The sequence below is a fragment of the Aotus nancymaae genome, unplaced genomic scaffold (genome assembly GCF_030222135.1).
Source record: "Aotus nancymaae isolate 86718 unplaced genomic scaffold, 86718_ANA_hifiasm-v0.15.2.pri h1tg000020l, whole genome shotgun sequence".
NCBI lineage: Eukaryota > Metazoa > Chordata > Mammalia > Primates > Aotidae > Aotus > Aotus nancymaae.
The window spans coordinates 15,257,123-15,277,381 of record NW_026988432.1 but is presented as its reverse complement, the minus strand read 5'-3'; the positions used below and the strand labels follow the sequence as shown (position 1 = coordinate 15,277,381).

At 45.6% G+C, this 20,259-nt stretch overlaps 1 protein-coding gene and 1 non-coding gene across 4 annotated transcripts in view; one reads left to right on the top strand and one right to left on the bottom strand.

Moving 5' to 3' along the window:
* Positions 1–2,349: 2,349 nt before the first annotated feature.
* Positions 2,350–2,456, bottom strand: LOC135276097 (U6 spliceosomal RNA). Its single transcript, XR_010343667.1, has one exon. It is a non-coding gene; the product is annotated as a U6 spliceosomal RNA (small nuclear RNA).
* A 2,940-nt stretch (positions 2,457–5,396) lies between these two features.
* ZCCHC2 (zinc finger CCHC-type containing 2) overlaps positions 5,397–20,259 on the top strand; it is a 63,658-nt gene continuing 48,795 nt past the window's right edge. For 2 of the 3 annotated variants that reach the window (XM_064379057.1, XM_012446447.3), the window contains exon 1: positions 5,397–6,344. In XM_064379057.1, coding sequence (XP_064235127.1) covers positions 5,397–6,344 — 948 coding nt within the window. The remainder of the gene's footprint in view (positions 6,345–20,259) is intronic. The other variant, XM_064379058.1, reaches the window with a different exon arrangement.

Below are 20,259 nucleotides of genomic sequence, written 5' to 3'. Positions count from 1 at the left end.
GTTTTGTTTTCTCTCTCTGCACTCTCCCCACCTCTTTGAGAATCCCTATGAAGCTGGATTCTCTATTTAATGGTACCATTTAATCTTTTTGATACTCAAATGTAGCCAGATTTGGCCAGTGGGAGCCCCTCCAAACTAGCTCGTGTGTCCCTCGTCATGTCCAAATCATTCTGAACCAACTGCAAAAGTACAGGATTTCCTAATTGTTTTACTGATAAAGATTTATCCTATCCATGGCTCCATCAAAGGTGTCCTTCAAGCCACAAGGGTCTTTGGGAGAAGCTTAGATACTTGAATAAAATCAACCTTCCTTTAAGAAAGCTAAAGGGTAATAGCCATTGGATTGAGGCTGGGTTAATAATCAACAGGTCAGCAAACTTGATGTGATCATGTATTTTAAGAAACATGAATCAGCAAATTCCAATCAAGAGAACACTGATGGAGCACTGGTTATTTTTCTATCTAGCAAGCCAATCTTCAAAAACTTCCATCTCTCCAAGGGTCTCTGGAAGTCAGTGTTGTTTTCTGAGGGGGACAGCCCTTGTCTTTTTGAACAGTTGAGCAGAAAATCTATTTGCATAGGTCCCACAGAACCCCAGGGGCTTACTTAAGGTGGTCTGCCTTGGCAAGTACCCAACATCAGCCAGTTCATTTCTTATTATAAGAGATGAAGTTTCATTTTGTTGTCCAGACTAAAGTATGGTGCCACTCCAAAGGTGCACTCATAGAGCACTGCAGCCTCGAACTCCCGGGCACAAGTGATCCTCCTGCTGCAGCCTCCTGAGTAGCTGGGACTATAGGCACACACCACCATGCCCAGCTAGTTCTTTAATTTTTAACACAAGTAGCCTGACAATTTTCCAAACCAAACCATTTGAGAATCAAGTTGACTTCTGGACGGTCTCCAAAGATTGGTGGGTTTTATGGTTTTTCCAAAAATTTCAAATGTATGAGTGTGAGAACATGACAGCTTGGCCAGTCTAAATCCCTAAGAATCTTTCTGACAAATGGAACCACAACTCCAGGGAGACTGTGAATTCAATCCAAGGCTAGTCTTCCAGAAAAGATGCCATATACCACGGTATTGGGCATGGATTCCCAGGTGACCAATGGAAATACTTCTCACAGTGACAACACCAGTAATTTCTATCTCAACTCTGTCAGGGAATTTTTTAAAGCCTTACAAAAACTTATCTTTTTAATTTTAATATGTAATTTTTTTTCCCTTAAGTTGTATATCAGCAAATAACTTACCGGTGTTTTGCACCAAGACCTTTAGATCAGCTTTGTAAATGTAATATTTAAAGACAGTTTAATATTTAACATCTCTTTTAAAATAAATGCTGTATGTGATCTAACTAAACAAAAATTTATTTTTGCGGTAACTTAGACCCATGGCAATTAAAACTATCAAAACTACAGATTAAAGTACAATGATATCAGACATATGTTGGTGCCTCCCTGCATCCATATTTTTCTTCCCCGTTCCAACAGCCCTGGACTTCCTTGGAAGGGACTCATATGGTTCTGAAGAAGTTGACTCACTGCCCTGGCCCCAGAGACTGATCAAGAACAGACATAGAACCTCAGCCAATTCAGCTGCAGTGAATCTCAGGGCTAGTCTGAAAATGCTGAGACATGTTTTCTTTTTCCCTACTAGGTAGGAACAAGGTTTCATGTGACCCAGGAGCTTCTGGCCTTTACTTTTGGTTCTGAGAGCACTGTTCATTCATTCATTCATTCATTCATTCATTCAACAAACTTGGATGAGCATCTACTGTGTGCCAGATGAGAAAATGTAACATTGAATAAAACATGGTCAGTGACTTTAAGATATTTACATTCTAATGGGGGAAACAGACAGGGAGTTGTAATAGGTGAGGGGTCTGATAGGGAACAAATTCTTAATATGAATCAGACTGTTTCAAGATGTCTGAAGTAGAAGTGGATGCATCTGGGCATCCTTTTTACAGTCGATATATTTTAGTAAATCAGGCTCCCCTGAATCACCCAATTATCTGTGGTTTTGGTGAAATGTCTTGCAGCAACCCAGCTGCAAAAAGGAGGGTTGCAAAGTCTCCTCCGTCACTCGCGCCTTCATCCAAACCTTCACTTGGAATCAGTTTTCTGATTACATATAAATATTTGGATAATATATTATCCAACTATATTACGGTATGGCATGGTATATGAATAATACCACCTTTCATTATTAAAGAGGGAAATAAAACAATATACTGAATGTGCACTAAACATCATCTAGGTATATCAGTGTAGTGTGGGAAGTTAAAAATATACATATCATCTAGGGACAAGAGACAATAATACTTTGTGTCCTGAGGACTTTTTTAAATAATGGAATGCTTCATGAATTTGTGTGTCATCCTTGTGCAGGGGCCATGATAATCTTCTCTGTACCATTCCAATTTGAGTATATGTGCTACCAAAGAGAGCACCCTGAGGATTTTTTTTTACAGGATGTATTTCTTTATAAAAGATTTGGATACAACCACAAACTCACCATTATCACAATATGATCTGGCCCACATGATTTGATTACACAGGGGATATACAAAATAGCAGAGAATCTGGAGCAGGTGTTCTCAATAGGTAGGCTGGGTAAGAGGAATCCCTTATCTAGAGAGTCTTATTAGAATCATAAGGGTAGGTTTCCCAATGTAACAACTCACATCTTACACCGGGACTTCCATCTGGGCCCCTTTCTCAAAAGCACCAGTGCTTTTTCACTCTTACTGAATGTGTTCTCTCACTTATGACGCATGCAAAAAACCACTAAGTCTTCCTAGTGAGTGTCAGTGTGTAGAGAGGGAGATAAGCAACAAATTGCCCAGCTGGTGGATAACCAGAATCATTAAGTCATGGTATATGTCACTTATGGGTACGAGCTTTGATCACTATATTGTTTAATGTTGGCCAATGATTTTAATGATTACACAAGTAATCATGATTGATTACAAATTTGAATTCTAGTGTAAAATTTATGCATCAAGTATTGTGGAGAGTTCATACCAAATGGCTTCTTGTTGCCAAGGAAAATGACCCTGTGACTGGGTCACATATGAAACTCAATTTGCCAGCCTGGGTAACATGGTGAGACTTTGTCTCTACAAAAAAATTCAAAAGATTAGCCAGGTGTGGTGTCGTGTGCCTGTGGTCCCAGCTACTTGGGAGGCTGAGGCAGGAGAATCCACTTGAGCCAGGGAGGCAGAGCTTGCAGTGAGCTGAGATGGTGTCACTGTGCTCCAGCCCGTGCGACAGAGCAAGACTATGTCAATCAATCAATTAAAATGAGCAAGACTGTGTCAATCAATCAATCAATAACATAAAAAATCAACTCGGAGGTAAAGCATTTATTTGCTCACTAAATATCCAGATCTAGACAGATGGTTCACTATGAACCTGTGAATATCTAGCAAGATTAATATTATTACTAGTTGCCTAAAGTATTCCAACTTTAGCATAAGAAAAGTGGGAACAGATGAGACAGGAGTAGACCCCAGGGAAGTTGAGGGTGACAGCAAAAAGGGGCAATGACTGTTAATAAAAGTCCTCATAATAAAGTTTTTTTGATTGTAAATTAAATCGAAAGACTGCAAATTACAGGAAAGAATGACTTTAATATATTTTGTCAACCTCAGATGTGTTGAAAATAATTCTCCCTCTCTCCTTTTCGTCCCTGAAACTGATTCAGGCTTAAATTCACCCTTTTACTGAACTGTGAATGAGCCTCTTAGGACATAAACTCGTGAGGTGAAGGGAGTTTTCAGCATATGCTCTTCCAACAGATGTCCCAGCACCAAGGCAGCGTCGCAGTGCGATTCTTATCTTTCTGCATACTCCTACTATATAGCTGTAGTAGGAATTCTAATTTAAATTAGAAGCCTTAAGGATTTTTTTAACTCACTTTTTAACCCTCAAAAGATCCAGCTGGGTTTTAAAAATTTGGACTATGTTGCTAAAAAAAAAAAAAAAAAAAAGCAACAGTACGAGGTATAGTCATCTTGGAAGCCTAAACCTGAAAAACGTAACAAAACTTTTTAAAAAAAGTTTAAAGCCTGTCAAGTTGGTAGCTTATTAAATTCCTCCATTCACATGAAATTTACCGCAACACAAGGATTCAAAATGGGTTAGACACCGAAATGTCATTCAGCAAATCAATAATTCCCGAAAGATACAGGTTTGGGGGCGGGGAAGGGAGAGACTTTTCCTAAAGCGTCCAGAAAATAATTTTCACAGAGCGTTTCAGATCAGACGTCCCCAGCAGCGCTCCCCTCCGCCGGGTCGCGGTGCGCACCTCCGGGCCGCGCGTCCCCACCTGCGCACGGTGCCTCCAGCCTGGGTGTGCCGCGGCCCGGGATCGCGGCGCCGGGGCCGCAAACCAGCGCCGCCACCCGCGTCAGGATCCAGCCCCCGGTGCGCGACACAGCGTCAACCCCGAGGCTCCCGGCAAAGTTTCACAAGGTGGGAGACAGCACCCAGCCGGCTTTCCGGAAGTGCACCCGGCGGTGAGGATTCGAACGAGCACGTCCCGGGGCCGGCGCGCTCACTTCGGAGAAACCACCGCTCCCGGGAAGCGTTCGCTCCGGCCGCGCAGGCAGCCGGGGCACCGCTGGCGGAGGTGGGGCGGCAGCTGCCAAAGCAGAGGAGAGTCAGGAGTCCAAAGCCAGGCCAGGGCCCTCGGGAAAGGTGAGAGCAGCCGCATCCCTCTGCTCACGTGGGCCTCGCACGCTCCTCGCAGCGCCCGGGCCCCCCTCCCGCCGTCCCACGGCCCCAGCCCGCGTCCTCCCCACCCGACCCCGTTAAAACTAGCCTTTAGGGCCGCGCGGAAGCCGCCGAGAGGGAGGCGGCCGGCCAGCAGTTGGGCGTGGCTTCCCGGAGAAAGGCCGCCCCAGGGGCAGGGAAGAGCGACGTCACCGTCGGCTCGCGGCGCTGATTGGCGGAGGTGCGGTGCGCGGAGCCCGCAAGCTTCTCCGCCCGGCCCAGCCGGGCCGCTCCACCTCCTCATCCAGCCCCTCCGTCCTCACCGGCTCGCGAGGGAACCTCTCAGGGACCGCCGCCCGGGCTCAGCGCGGACGACGGAGAGAGGGAGGCGGAAGGAGAACACCCGAGTTCCCAGAACCGGCGCGGAGCCCAGAGGGAGGAGCTGCCGCGGGCAGGCCCCGCCCCCGGCCCGGGAAGACGACGCTAGCGACCCGGCCGGCCGGCCACCGCCCCCCTCGCCGGCCGAGACCCGCCCCCGGCCCCGGTCCCGGCCCTCCCCCGGCGGCATGGAGGGGCCCCGCTCCTGACGGCCGCGCCGCCGCCTCGGCCCGTGCCCCACCTCGCGGCCCCTCCCGCCCGCCCCCGCTCGCATGTCTGCGCCGCCCTAGCCGAGGATGCTGAGGATGAAGCTGCCTCTGAAGCCAACGCACCCCGCGGAGCCGCCGCCCGAGGCGGAGGAACCCGAGGCGGACGCGCGGCCGGGCGCGAAGGCGCCTCCGCGCCGCCGCCGCGACTGCCGACCCCCGCCGCCGCCGCCCGCGGGCCCGCCGCGGGGTCCCCTGCCGCCGCCGCCGCCGCCGTCGCCGCCGCCGCCCCGGGGGCTCGGGCCGCCTGTTGCTGGCGGAGCGGCGGCAGGGGCGGGCATGCCGGGCTGCGGCGGGGGGCCCTCGGCGGCGCTGCGGGAGCAGGAGCGGGTGTACGAGTGGTTCGGGCTGGTGCTGGGCTCGGCGCAGCGCCTGGAGTTCATGTGCGGGCTGCTGGACCTGTGCAACCCGCTGGAGCTGCGCTTCCTCGGGTCGTGCCTGGAGGACCTGGCGCGCAAGGACTACCACTACCTGCGCGACTCAGAGGCCAAGGCCAATGGCCTCTCGGACCCGGGGCCGCTGGCCGACTTCCGAGAGCCCGCGGTGCGCTCGCGCCTCATCGTCTACCTGGCGCTGCTGGGCTCGGAGAACCGGGAAGCCGCTGGCCGCCTGCACCGCCTGCTGCCCCAGGTGGACTCAGTGCTCAAAAGCCTGCGCGCCGCCCGGGGCGAGGGCTCGCGGGGCGGCGCGGAGGACGATCGCGGCGAGGACGGCGACGGCGAGCAGGACCCTGAGAAGGACGGCTCGGGCCCGGAAGGCAGCGGCGCGGAGCCCCGGACCGGCGGCGGGCTCGGCTCCAGGGCCCAGGAGGAACTGCTGCTGCTTTTCACGATGGCCTCGCTGCACCCGGCTTTCTCCTTCCACCAGCGGGTCACCCTGCGGGAACACCTGGAGAGGCTCCGCGCCGCGCTCCGGCGGGGTCCCGAGGACGCGGAGGTGGAGGTGGAGCCGTGCAAGTTTGCCAGCCCCAGGGCCCAGGTAAGGCGCGCGGAGCCTCCCGGGACTCTCGGTGAGGTTGCTGCCCCGGCGGCCTCCCCGGCCTCGCTTTCGGACGCCCCTTTCCCGAGCCCCCAGCCCGGCGCAGGTGGCCCGGAATCCCCACCCCGTGGCTCCCAGCGCCGGAGGGCTCGGCTTCGTCTCGCTGGGCCGTTCAGTTCCACTCCCCCACCCCACCCCGCACCCCGGCACACTCAGCCACCCGCCATCACAGAATGCTCTAGAAGTCTCTTCCGTGCCACGGAGTTGCCACGGAAGACATGGAGCTCCCGGCCCGGGGTCCCTCTCGGAGGAAGAGTGTCGGGACGTTTTTGGCTCTGAGCATCTCAGCGCTGGGTGCGGGAGCTGCGGAGCGCTGGAGGAACCTGTGCGAGAGCCGCAGTGAGCCCCGGGCTGCGCCGTCCTTCCTCCCCCGCCTGGCCGGCGCTCCGCCTCCCGTCTCGGGGCTCCTCTGGGCCCTCGGCGGGGTGTCCTGAAGGTACGCTCCGGGCGAGCTGCCCTTGTCTCGGGCACAGAGGGACTTTTTTGCCTGGTGTGTGCCTGAGTTAAAAGGCGTCGTACGGGTCCTTGTGGCTCCTGCTCTGAGGGCTTGTGTTGCCAGCAGACATCTGATGTAGAGACCTGCGAAGAGACTGAGATGAATAGAAAGGCACGTTGTCCAGGTAGAGAAACCTTTCTTAGCGCGGCCTGGGATGCTCTTTCCTTCTGGTATACTCGCTTTCTCACGGTTTGATTCCTGCCTACAGATTTGGGTTCTGGGATATTTGTTGGGCGTTTACTATAGGCATTAATGTTGCCCAAAAGAGTTAAACACCAAAATGTAGCAGACGGGAATCCAGATGAGCCACTTGTGAACATTAAAGACGAATTTTTATACAGCCATAAAAGCAATTTAATGATAATTAGGGCCCAGTGAAGTCTTCGAGGAGGACTTTTTCATGGGAAGGGGAGTAGGAGTAGGCTTCAGTAAGAGTGAGCACTGTAAAATGAGATTATTTTAGGGAGGCCACAGGCTTTTGAAAGGTGTTGATTTGGATGCCATGCTTTTCGGCTTAGGTGATCTCTAGGAGACAGTGGAAAGGGGGTTTTTCTCCTCCTTGCTTGAAAGGTAATTCAGCACATATATCTGCTTTCAGTACCCCAGAACTAACATTGGGCGTGGTATTTCACTAGTGGCCTTGTGGACTCAGTGCCCATGCAATCAAGGAATTTGGGGCTGGAAGGAATTTAATCTACCCTGAACCCCTCTTTTTTATTTAAAACGAGGCTTCTGTGAGGTAACTAACTCATGTTTTGGGACGTGTTTTATCAAACGCAGATGTAACGCTAGCACCCAGCATTATCTCGGTGAGTTTGAAATTTTGTCACCTTCCAGTGCCTGTTTACTAACTTGCAGTGTGTGTGCTAATGGCAAAAGCCTCTTCCACCCTTCAGCCTTCTTGTTAATTTCCCAAAAGTCCTATATGCCGCACAGCCATTAAATTTAGAAACAAAAACACAGATTCAGGCACAATGGTTTAAATATTTTAAATGTTACTGTAATAACACAATGTTGTAAAGATAGCCTTAAATTTCGGGCCTAAAAAAATGTCCCATAGTGGAACATCTTGTATCATTCCATTCATATTATTCCAACAGGGGTACCCTGATTTCTGATTTTAACTGCTGGAAGTCTTTTTTTTCTTTCTTTAAATTTCGCTTTTAATGCGCGTTATGCGGGGCAAGTAGAGGAAGGGGAGAGATGCGTGCAGACCAGAGTAATGAGATTTTTATCTTGACTGCAGTGCGTGGCCTTTTCTGCAACCAGTGAGTGCTGGGACGGATGGATAAAGTGAGGTTGGGCATACTGCCATTAATGTCAGCACATCACTGCTTCTCAGACGTGTCCTGTGCTGTGGCCATCAGGTGAAGTGGGGGAATAAATCATAGGGGGCCGCGTACTACAGGTGACACTGGGCTATTTCTAGGCGCGTGGTGGGGTGGTGAACTTCTCCAGCAGTTGTTTATGGTTACCGTAACACGTCATTCACTTCCCATTAAGTTGTTACAACCCCGCATTTCCTGCTGCTTAGTGGCCTCCGAGTCCCTAGCTGTGGCTTGTTCTGGCCTTGAGGACCTTTTATCTGATGTTGTTGCTCCCAGGCTGTCATTCCAGAGGCCGCTTATGCGGGTGGGCTGAGGTAAGCCCTCATTCGCTGCGGTCCAGCCCAGCTGTGCTCGGCCTTCCGCCGCCGCCGCGTACCTTCCCGTCAGCAGGGAGGAGCCCGGGCTCTCGCGACCTCGGAGTGGAACTGCCGCGGTCCACCCGAGGGGCCTGGAGGTCACGCGCTGCCCGGGGTCAGCGCACAGCGATCTGGGGCCAGTCTTACGGGGCTCCTCTCCTCCCCCGCCCCCGCCCTGCAAGATGGCGGCCTCGCGCGCCGCCCACGTGACCTTCGTGCCGGCCCCGCCCCCAGCACCCTCTCGGCCTCTCCCAGCGGAGGCCAGGCCCTTGGCTAGCGCGGGAGACTTCCAGCCCGACTGGAGAACCACGTGGATTCTGCGCTCCGCAGTGCTTGGCCGTGGCGATAACCCTGGGAAAGGGAAATTCGTGTGGCAGCATTTTTTTTTTTTTTTTTTGCCCCGGAAGTAACCTTTTAGACACAAGTATACAACTTTAATCGAGAGTCATTCTTTCTCTGAACTACCGTCTAAGTGAAGCTCTTTGGCGAGCCAAACGACCTATTTTCAGCCTTACTAAATGGTTAACATAAAATTAGTATCCTTGTAATTCTCTTTTCTATTAAAGTAAGAGTATACTGGCCAAGAAGAGCGTACCTGGCTCTCACAACACGTTTGTATCCAGTACTGAGTCAGCTTGTCTTTTAAAACATTTAAAAACTAATGATGTCTACAGATGGAATATGTCTATAATGCCAGTTTTATGTTACATGCTTTGAAGTCGACGGGGTCCAGCAACTGTTAGTATCATGCCGTGGTTACATTGTTAATAGTTGATGTAGCAACAGGTTCACAGGTTGACAGAATACACTTTTTATGTTACATTGGAAATACAGGAAAACTTAACAAGGATGTTTTTACTTTTAATAGTAACATTTCCAGAGTTTTCTCTGTTATTTGGATGATTTTATAGTAAATATTATATTGGATTACAACTTAAATGTCAGCATTCTTTTTAGGAAGCTTGTACATAAATCTCACTTTCTTCACACAACTGCAGTGGGTTGCCAATAACTTCTACAAAATTCAACAAATAGGCCAGGGAGTAGTAGTTAAGGCACTCATTAACAGTGTCCTAGGAACTCTGTGTGATTGATACAGGCCTGTGTGACGAAGTTACAGACTGCTTGTATAGCATAGCTGAAAACTCTTGGTTTTTAAAATGGGTCTCTTCTAATTATTAGGAAGCCAAACTATAGATTGTGTGTTAGCAACAAAAAAATGCATACGTATTTTAAAAGGTACTAGTTGTGTTGCTGTTTCGTTGAAAAGGCAGGAAGCAAGACAGGCAAGCTTCCAGTTTTGGCAGGCTTAAAGACATTCTTTAACTGTTCGGGGGAAATCGGTATTCTAATTTTGGAGGTTTAATCCCCAACTAGCGACACAAAGGTGTAAGAAGCATAAAACACGTAGACTATCATAGTAGTGGTTAGTGATTAATATGGTATGGCGATTCTCTGGAGATTGTGTCATCAGGATCTTCCAAGCTTAGTTGCTTGGCAAATAGTACTAGTGTTTGAATGAAAGATAAAAATGTAAATTTTCGATACTAAGGCACAAAATCATCCTGTGTCTTCGTGTTATTTGAACTTACAAAACATATTTGACCTCATCATTTGAACTTACAAAAATCAAGCAGCTGTGGGTCCTTCACATACTAAAATTAGTGAATTTAGTTTTTAAAAAAACCTTGCAAAATTGTTACTTTTTGATTGCATAGTTTAGTTAACTAAATTGTACTTGATAGACTAAGTTCTTTAATTTTGCAATACAGGAAACATATTGCAAGAAAACTCTTCAATGAGTTTTAACATAAAGGATGTTACGTCAAGGTAACTTGAATGTGGATGTGGCAGCCAGAATCCTGGAGAGTAATTGACTTAAAATGAGAGGGAAAAGGTTGATTTTCAGAATTTCAGTTATTATTGTAGGCACTAAAAAGATGCTTTTTTGGCTGGGCGTGATGGCTCATGCCCGTAATCCAAGCACTTTGGGAGGCCGAGGCAGGTGGATCACCTGAGGTCAGGAGTTCAAGGCCAGCCTGACCAACAAGGTGAAACCCCATTCCTACTAAAAATACAAAAATTAGCCAGGTGTGGTGGCAGGCACCTGTAGTCCCAGCTACTCGAGGCTGAGACAGGAAAATCACTTGAACCTGGGAGGCAGAGGTTGCAGTGAGCCGAGATCACGCCACTACACTCCAGCCTGGGCAATGGAGCGAGACTCTGCCTCAAAAAAAAAAGATGCTATTTAAAAATGACCAGTTTTAATGCTCATTGTTAATATTAATAAATACCTTTTTTTAACTCACTGGCCCCTGCTGCTGGGTTATTTGATATTTTAAAGTGAATAGTGTTGTTGAGGCAGTGGTGCTGCCTGAGGCTTTCCTTCCACCACTCTGGAAGTGTTAGGATTCAGTGAAGCAGTCCTTACTTGCAGATTAGTGTCTAGTTCATGGTCTTCAATAAATGTTAGCAGTTGCAGGTGAAAGCTCAGCCTTGTGTGGATGGGTGGTAGAGGAGTGGGCACAGCATCTCACATACCGAGAGTGAGCCAGAAACAGCTGTATCTTTCTTGGGAAATTTTAGGTTGGTTTGGCTACAGCAAAGAATAAAAACAGTTCAGTTATAAAAGCCATTTAGAAGAGGCTTTTTAGAATATATGAGAGTTAAATAGTGAATATTTTAATAGGAAATAATTATTAAAATCCTGAGTTTCTTGCCCAGTTACATTTTTTAATGCAGTAATTTTCCAGGTAAGGAGAACTCAGAAAAAGTCTCACGTATACCATGGTGGGAGGCAGGAGGGGGTGCTGGATGTGGAGAGGAAGTACGTTCTTTTCCTCAAGTTGACTAAAATATGTCTGTGTGATTACTTATACATACCCATGGTTTCTGCATCCAGGGATTCAACCAACTGTGGCTAAAAAATATTGGGGCGGGGGAAATCGCACATGTACTGAACACGTACAGACATTTTTTCTTGTAATCTGAAACAAAACAGTATAACAACTATTTGCATAGCATTTATGTTGTATTAAGTTTAATAAGTAACATGGAGTTATTTAGAGTATACAGGAGGATGTACATAGGTTATACACAAATACTAGGCCATTTTATATCTGGACTGGAACACTCTCAGATTTTGGTATTGGGAGATTCTGATACCAATCCCTCCTGGATACTGGGGGACAATTGTGTATGTATCTATGTATCATCCGTGTGTGTGTGTGTGTGTGTGTGTGTGTGTTGCCTTAACAAGTTTTTTGTGTGGAGAGAGGGTCAGGAAGAGTGTTGTAGAGGCTATCAGAAGACTGTGAAGAATGATAGCCATGTTTAGTGGAGCCCTAGGGTGGAGGCTTACGTTTCAGCTCTGCCACTAGTTCTGTGATAGTTGTCAGCCAGGCCACTTAAATCCCTGAGTCTTACCTGTAAAATGGGGATAATTTTTGAGGTTGTGGGATTGTATTAATAAGTTAAGATGCAAAATAATTCAGATATTGTCTTGAACATGCATTCTTTTTTGAGATTAGTGCTCAATGCGTTTTTGTTTTCTGCTAACACACAACTTCCAAAGTGTTTTCAGGAATTTTTTTTTTTTTTTTTTGTGACAGAGTCTCACTAAAAACCCTTACATTGGAGTATTTTGTATATCGTTCTCTGTTACCATCCCTGTGAATAGATTGATGTTCAGGAAGGACGGGCAATTGAAAAGGTGGTATTTGAGACACATTTATTTGGAGCAGTTACTTTATTTTTGTTAGTACTTACTTGTAAGGATCTAGTGTTCTACAGATAAACCCAAAGGAAGGAATTCTGTGAGTCATAGAACATTAAAATAGATATATTTTCCTCGTGTTGGATTTGGGATTGGGAGTGGAGAAAATGCATATTTTAGATTTAGATTATTATTAATTCTCATGCAACTGTAATCGACTTAAATCCTTATCCTGTTTTCACGTTTAGCTAGAAAAGTATTCTATAACTTAAAGCTGTTTTGCAGTTTTGTTAAGTCACGATTCTTTGTCAGTTCAGAGCAAAGACTAAAACCCATGGATAATTAAGAACATTTTTATACCTTTTTTATAAAAGCTGTTAAATTGGCTAATTTTTAGCTTATTTAGTATTTTTCTCTTGAGAAATGTCAAGCTAACTTTTTTTTTTTTTTAAGAGGGAAGCAAAAAGGCCTGTACTACTCTCAAGGCAGACTGAACTTTATTTTATTGACTGTGTTTTTCGTTGTGGACGACTGTGTGTAACAGTACTTCTCTTACTTACAAAGATTTCTTTGTCACAAAATCCTCATTCATCCACTGACATTTTGGGGTTCCTATCTGTAAACAGTCAATCTAGAAGGGAAGTGCCTAATCGGGTGTTGATGTTACAGGTGTAGCCTGGCTGGGCTGGGGGAGTTGATTTCCTTCTGTTCTTCCTATGCTCTCGGGAACATTTGACCTTTAGTTCCTTTCTAAATGCCTTAGCTCATTGGAAGTGTTTTGTGCTCATTCAAGAAGTCATTTATTTGAGGTCAGATTTATAGTTTGAAAAGGTCATTTTGGCAAGTAATTTAGTCTTCCCAGAGTGTCCAGTATAAAGTAGGGATATAATTCCTATTTGTTTCATGTAATTGTTGTCAGGATGAATGTGTTAATGTATATGAAAATGCTTGGTAAACAAAAGTGAGATATATGTATTATTCATAGAGTGATTACCACAATTTGGTTGCAGTGGATGAATAGATAGATGTTAGGTGAGGCATGGTGGCTCATGCCTGTCATCTTAACACTTTGGGAGACCGAGGCAGAGGGATCGCTTGAGCCCAGGAGTTTGAAACCAACCCTGACAACATAGACCCCATCTCTATAAAGAGTATTTAAAAATTGCTGGGTGTGGTGGCAAGTACCTGTAGTCCCAGCTTCTTAGGAGGCTCCAACTACTGAGGAGACTGAGGTGGGAGGATCACTTGAGCCTGGGAGGTCAAGGCTGTAGTGAGCTGTGGTGGTGCCACTGCATTCCAGCCTGAGCAACAGAGTGAGACCCTGTCTTGAAAGAAAAAGGAGAGAAGAAAGAGGAAAGACATTTGAAGACATGCTGGGGTTGCGTTATAGAGGGCCTTGAGGGCCATGTTAAAAGAATAGGGTGTCGGTAGGTTGCAGTGGGAGGCAGTGAAGGGGGTGTATGTGTGTGCATGCATGTGCACCCTTATGGTGTGTATCTCATTGAGTGTCTACTGTCACTCTAATGTGAATCTGTGTAAAAAGAGTGTCAACTGTCACTCTAACATGAATCTGTATAAAAAGACTACATGATTGATTTTTAAAAAATCTTCCAGACTCAGTTCTCTCAATGGTACTATTATGTTTCTAGTCACTCCCAATTGCTTGATGACCTTGATCATCTTCTCCCATCACATCCTGAATGCACACTTTCCTCATTCTTGCCTGACACCATTCTCTTTTGGGACTTTATGCTGAGACTTATGCTGATTCCCCTGCTTTTAGCCTTCCCACCTCTCATCTTTTGGATACTATTGCCAGGTACACCTTTCTAAAGCAACATTTAATCTACTACATTTTCTTTCAGTGACTGATGGACCCTGGCCTCTAATAGGTCTCTGGACTCAAAAATCTTTCTTTGGACTCAAAAATCCTCCTCCCACTCTTTCTTCATATATCCTCCCTTTCATTCCAGGCTGGGCTCATGCCGTTGTTTCTTGTATGATGTTTTCTGGAATTGTCCCTATGGCAGTCTTCAAAGATAATTTGCTGCCACAGAATTTTAGATGCACATATATCACTGTAATTTTGGTACTCTACTGTGATTCTTTGTCTTTTTAACATTTAAAATTGACCTCTCAGGCCAGGTGCATTGGCTCATACCTGTAATCACAGCACTGTGGGAGGCCAAGGCAGGTGGATTGCTTGAGCCCAGGAGTTCAAGAGGAGCCTGGGCAACATGGCAAAACCATTTCTCTACAGAAAAATGCCAAAATTAACTAGGCATGGTGATGCATGTCTGTAGTCCCAGCTACTCAGGAGGCTGAGGCAGGAAGATCAGTTGAGCCCAGAAAGATCGCTTGAGCCAGCCTGGAGGATCACTTGAGCCCTGGAGGCGGAGGTTGCAGTGAACTGAGATCACACCATTGCACTCCAGCCTGGATAGTAGAGCGAGACCCTGTCTTAAAAATAAGTAAATAAATAAAATGAAATTGACCTTTCACACAAGATTTAAGTTCCCCAAAGGCTCAGGCATTGTGCCTCTTTTTTTTGGTTAGTATTGCATATCTCATAATTGCTCTGTCATCATGTCCTGTGTTTGTACTTGGAAAATATATAGCTTGAAAAATACCAGGCTGGGCATGTGGCTTATGCCTATAATCCCAGAACTTTGGGGGGCCAAGACAGGCAGAACACTTGAGGTCAGGAGTTCAAGACCAGCCTGGCCAACACAGTGAAACCCCGTCTCTACTAAAAATATAAAAATTAGCTGGGTGTGGTGGCAGGTGCCTGTAGTTCCAACTACTTGAGAGGCTGAGACAGAATTGCTTGAACCTGGAAGGTGGAGGTGGCAGTAAGCTGAGATCACACCATTGCACTCCAGCCAGAGTGAGAACGAGACTATCTCCAAAAATAAAGAAAAATACCAATATGATATACTGTTTTAAGACTAAGTACATCGAGGCCAGGTGTGGTGGCTCAAACCTGTAAACCCAGCACTTTGGGAGGTCAAGGCGGGTAGATCACCTGAGGTCAGGAGTTCAAGACCAGCCTGACCAACATAGTAAAACCCCGTCTCTGATTAAAAAAAAAAAATTAGCCAGGCATGGTGGTGCATGCCTGTAATCCCAGTTACTCCGGAGGCTAAGGCAGGAGAATCACTTGAATCTGGGAGGCAGAGGTTACAGTGAGCTGAGATGGTGCCATTGCACTCCAGCCTGGGCACCAAGAGCGAAACTCTGTCTCAAAAAAAAAAAAAAGAGAAAAGACTTAAGTACATCAGGCAGTGATTTTGTCTTATTTTGAATTGTACTTACCAGTATGTACTTTATTAAAAATATTTGCAGTTATATAAGATAGGCACAATTATTTTGGAAATAAGAGGAATTGCTTGTTTATATAAAAAGCATGGAACAAGTATAGATTTGAATTGAATCTTCAGTGGGTGGAAGCTGACTGGTTGTGCTTATTAAATATGCCTTCCAAATCGGACCATTTGCAGCCTGGGCAACATACCAGGACCCCATCTCTAAAAAGAATTAGGCTGGCATGGTGGTGCGTGCCTATAGTCCTGGCTACTCGAGAAACTGAGATGAGAAGATCGCTTGAGCAGAGAGGTCAAGGCTGAAGTGAGCCATGATTGCGCCACTACACAATCTGGCCTGGGAGACAGAGTGAGATCCTATCTCAAAAAAAAAAAAAAAAATCAGATCATTTCTACTCCCTGTGTTAATTAAGCTTTTGTATGTGGGGTGCATAAATTGGTACAGACCTAGCAGTAACATTTTGATAGGATGGAAAAGTCACATATTAACCTATTTTCTTACTGCTTGGATTGTTGACAGTAGGTAGCCTGCAGTGTTTGAGCTCCAGTTTATCATCTCCTTGAGGAGTGGTGTGAGTCAGATGTAGAATTGGGGTAGTGCCTTGTTTGTGATTGGAAAGATAAAAACTAAACTTTGGTCACTGAAGTGAAAACTCTGTCATGTAAATGTTGGGGAATTTTTGTTTCTTGTTAGAAATGTCTAAATTAGGATAGTTTCCCATAGTACAATTGATTTTTGTCTTGGGTATCAAATGATTGAAATTCACTAGTGGTCCTAGAAGGGAGGCGGCATGGTCATATGTGAACCAAATGCTGTAATGTTTGGGAGTACTTGCTTGAGAAAGAGGTCATCACTCATACAAAGAGGTTGTGGCATTGAATGTTGAGTAGTTTTATTAGTTTGGGGAAATTGCCCATTCTATAATAACTAGTGGCATGAAACACAAGTCCTAATGCAGTGTTTGGCAACACTATAGTAAATCACGTACTGCCATAGATCCTTCTTAGGCTCTATAAGCTCACATTTCTACACAATTCCAAGAATGTTTCTGCACTGGGGGTGAAGCGGTAGCTCTGCTGCAGGTGGTAGAAGGCGTGGCAGTTCCTTCCAGCTTTGGAGCCCAGGCTCACATCCTTCCTGAGGACCTCTTGGCCTCCCTCCCTCATCTCTCCTGGGGCGTGGCTGCGATGGCAAAGACAGTGTCAGATGTGGGCTGGAGAGATGTGTGCCTCTCTAGATTCTTGTGCACTCATGCATGCATTCTTTTCATCACACCCCAAAACACCCTGGTGTGGGGATTTAAAGATTTGAGGCTGCTGGCCCAAGGATATAGCAATTTCTGGATCATCTTCCTAGTTCTAGGGTTAAAAGATGTTTTCCTTCTGTGTAATAGCAGGTTGGCAAAAGAAGCTCAAATGCTGGTGCTAAAGGTGGAGACCCCCAGTATTGGTGTAGGCTAGGAAGCCACTACCCCTACCTCTCTCAGGATTCCATGCCATTATCATTTTGTGATCCAATACAGAACCTGTATTTTTTTATGAGTCCACTGTATCAACTAACAGATGGCGTTATTTAGGTCAAAATAGTAGAAGCATAAAGAGTTTTACAAGGAAAACATTCAAAGCTGGTTCACAAGTAAAAACTGCTACTCTCATTTCTCTTTCAAAGATTCCACTCCTTCCTCCCCAGTAGACTTCCATATCAGCATTCTTTTCCTAGATCTTCCCTAATGCTGCAGCCTACAAGTTTAATGCTCTGAACATGATAACGACATCAAAAATTTTAATTTTCCAATTTGCATTAAACATGTAGAGTTCCCAGAAAATCCATAGAGAGTGATAGTGATGATTTTCCCTGCCCCAGCTATTTCCATCCATCTAGTTCCCTTTCACTTGCATAACTGTAATTGTGGCCAGGTCGCATCTGTGGACTGTGATGTCAGAGCAAATACATGGATTCCGTAAATTGTTTGTCCCCTCCTCCATTCAGTAGCTGGAGTGCATTTGCCCAGGCATTGAGATAGCTAGTTGTGCCATGCTCTTGCTGAATTGCCTTATAGTGGTATTGCTAGTTAAACTAAACAAAAGATGCATAGGGAGTGAGCCCATGTTCATAGTGGAAGTCCATATTGTGCTGTTTCTGGGCCTTGATTCATCGGTTCCCCTGCTCTGACCTGTGTTCCAGCAGAGTTTTAATACATTACCCGCGTGTTTCTTCCACCAAGAGCTCACCTTTTATCAGAGGCTGTAGGGTGATTTAAGGCACTACTTTGGGTCAAGTTGTGCTATTTCACTGAGCAGAATTGAGACCAACCTTTGCCTCTTCTACCACATCTTCTTGTTAAAGAGACAGGCAGTAAGTCATTCTTAAATTCTCCCTAGCTTCTTCCCTCTTCTAGAAAAATGGATAAAATTTAACATCTAGGTAATGTTTCTAATAATGAATCATCTTCTAACATGCAAAGCAAGACTTCTTGTGAATCTTGCTTAAATAATACTGTATGCTTTAGTTGCAACCCTGGCTATTTAAATAACAGAATTTAAAACATGTAACTGTATAACAAATTACTCCCACACTTAGTGACTTAAAAGAGTGACCATTTCATTACCATCTCTTACAGTTTTGTGGGTGAGGGATTTAGACAGATAATTATAGTGAAGAGTTTGTTCTGCGGTGTCTGGGACACAGCTGGGACCCAGGTGGCATCTCTAGGCCCCTATCCTCTTTCCATGTGGTCCGTCAAGTGTGGCCACCAGGAGAAGTGCATGTCTCATGTGGTGACTCAGGACTCCAAGCCCAAGTGTCCAAGAGGCCCAGGCTGAGGCTTCCCAGGACCTAACCTTAGATGAGTGTCACTGCTGGCACATTCTGAAGCTGGCCTAGGCCCACTGGGTGGGGGACTCATTCCACTTTGCAGTGGGAGGAGTATAAATAATTTTTAGCTATCTTTAATCTGCTACAGAAGCTTAATAGAATGTTGTTATATACTACTGTTAATTTTCTGAGTCTCATTTGACAAGTGACAAAACTTCAGAAGAAGTTAGTGAATTTGGTTTAAAAAAGTAAAAAACTCTTACTGCTTTGTTACTGTTGAGAATGTCTTGGATTTTTAAACTCATAGTCTATGTCGAGGGACTAGAGGAACCATGTCTACAGTTTGAACTTGGTTAACAACAGCAACAACAAAAAGGCAAATACAACCTTTGTTCTAATGGTTTGTTTTCAGAGAAGAGTTAATTAGGATGTCCAGGTACTTGGCTGTTTCACAAGGCCCCCACATTTAAGAAATCTTAAGTATGTAATTGTGATGGTTCTACATGTCATCTGTGGGAAAACCATCTAGACCACCTGAATCACATGCCATGTAGATTTGTGCTAACCAGTAGCCCTTGAGTAACAAGTGATAGGACAGAAGAAGCTCTGCCTCAGGTGAGTTAAGAAAGGAGAATGCACTTGTACTAAGGTTCTTTGTATGCTTGTGCGTATTTTTGCAGGCTTAGAATCTTTAAACTCTGCTTTCTTGATTCAAACAGAGAAAAAGTCTCCAGTTTTCTCTTGGTCCTGACCCTTTCCTCTAACTAGTCTTTGTAAAATGCTGATTCTGGCATTTCATCTGTGCTGCATTTTCATGGGAATCTGAACTTAACAGATAAAGTGGGTGCCATCCTCTTTATATAATTCCATTAAAGCAGGAGTTCTCAAGATTTTATGATACCCTTCCCCCTAAGGAGTCAAGAGGGAGGGCAAGGCAGACAGCGTTGCCGAACTGCTGCCCACCATTGGGGCTGCCGAACGGCCTAATTCTCATCTCCAGCTCAGGCAGCGTCACATGGGTGAGTTTAGTAACAGCTTCTAAACTTAGTCTATGTGATTTTATAGCATTGATACATGCTGAGACTTGGAGGGGAATAGAAGCATTTAATTAGTAGATATTTCACAGCTTGATGAACTTAGGACTTTGGATAGAAACTCAAACTTCATTTCTCTCCCTAGGTTATTAAACAGGAGGCTACTTCTTGGTTGTTAAATTGGGTTCATAAAGTTAACTTCACACTTCAAAAATGTGATTTTGATTATGAAGCAAACTACTCTCATACTGTTGCTTCAATTTAATGTTTGTAGAAGCAGTGTGATCATTTCCATTTTTAGTTTTTATTGTGATATAAAATATACAGCACAAAATTCTTATTTTATCTCCTTTTGAATGTACAGTTCAGCAGCAGTAGTACATTCCCATTGTTGTGAGTCTTCTCCACTGTCTCTAGACACTATCATCCCAAACTGAAATTCTCTACCCATTAAAAGAAAACACCCTATTCCCCCCAGTCCCTGGTAACTACTATTCTACTTTGTTTGTTTGTTTTAGAGATAGGGTCTTGCCCTGTTGCCCAGGCTGGAGTGCAGTGGCGTGATCATGGCTCACTACAGCCTCGAACTCCTGGGCCCAAGCAATCCTCCCATCTCAGCCTCCCAAGTAACTAGGACTATAGGTGCATACCACTACTTCTGGCTAATTAAAAAAAAAAAAAAAACTTTTGTAGAGATAGGATCTTGCTATGTTGTTCAGTCTGGTCATGAACTACTGGCCTTATGTGATCCTCCCACCTTGGCCCCCCAAAGCGCTGGGATCACAGGC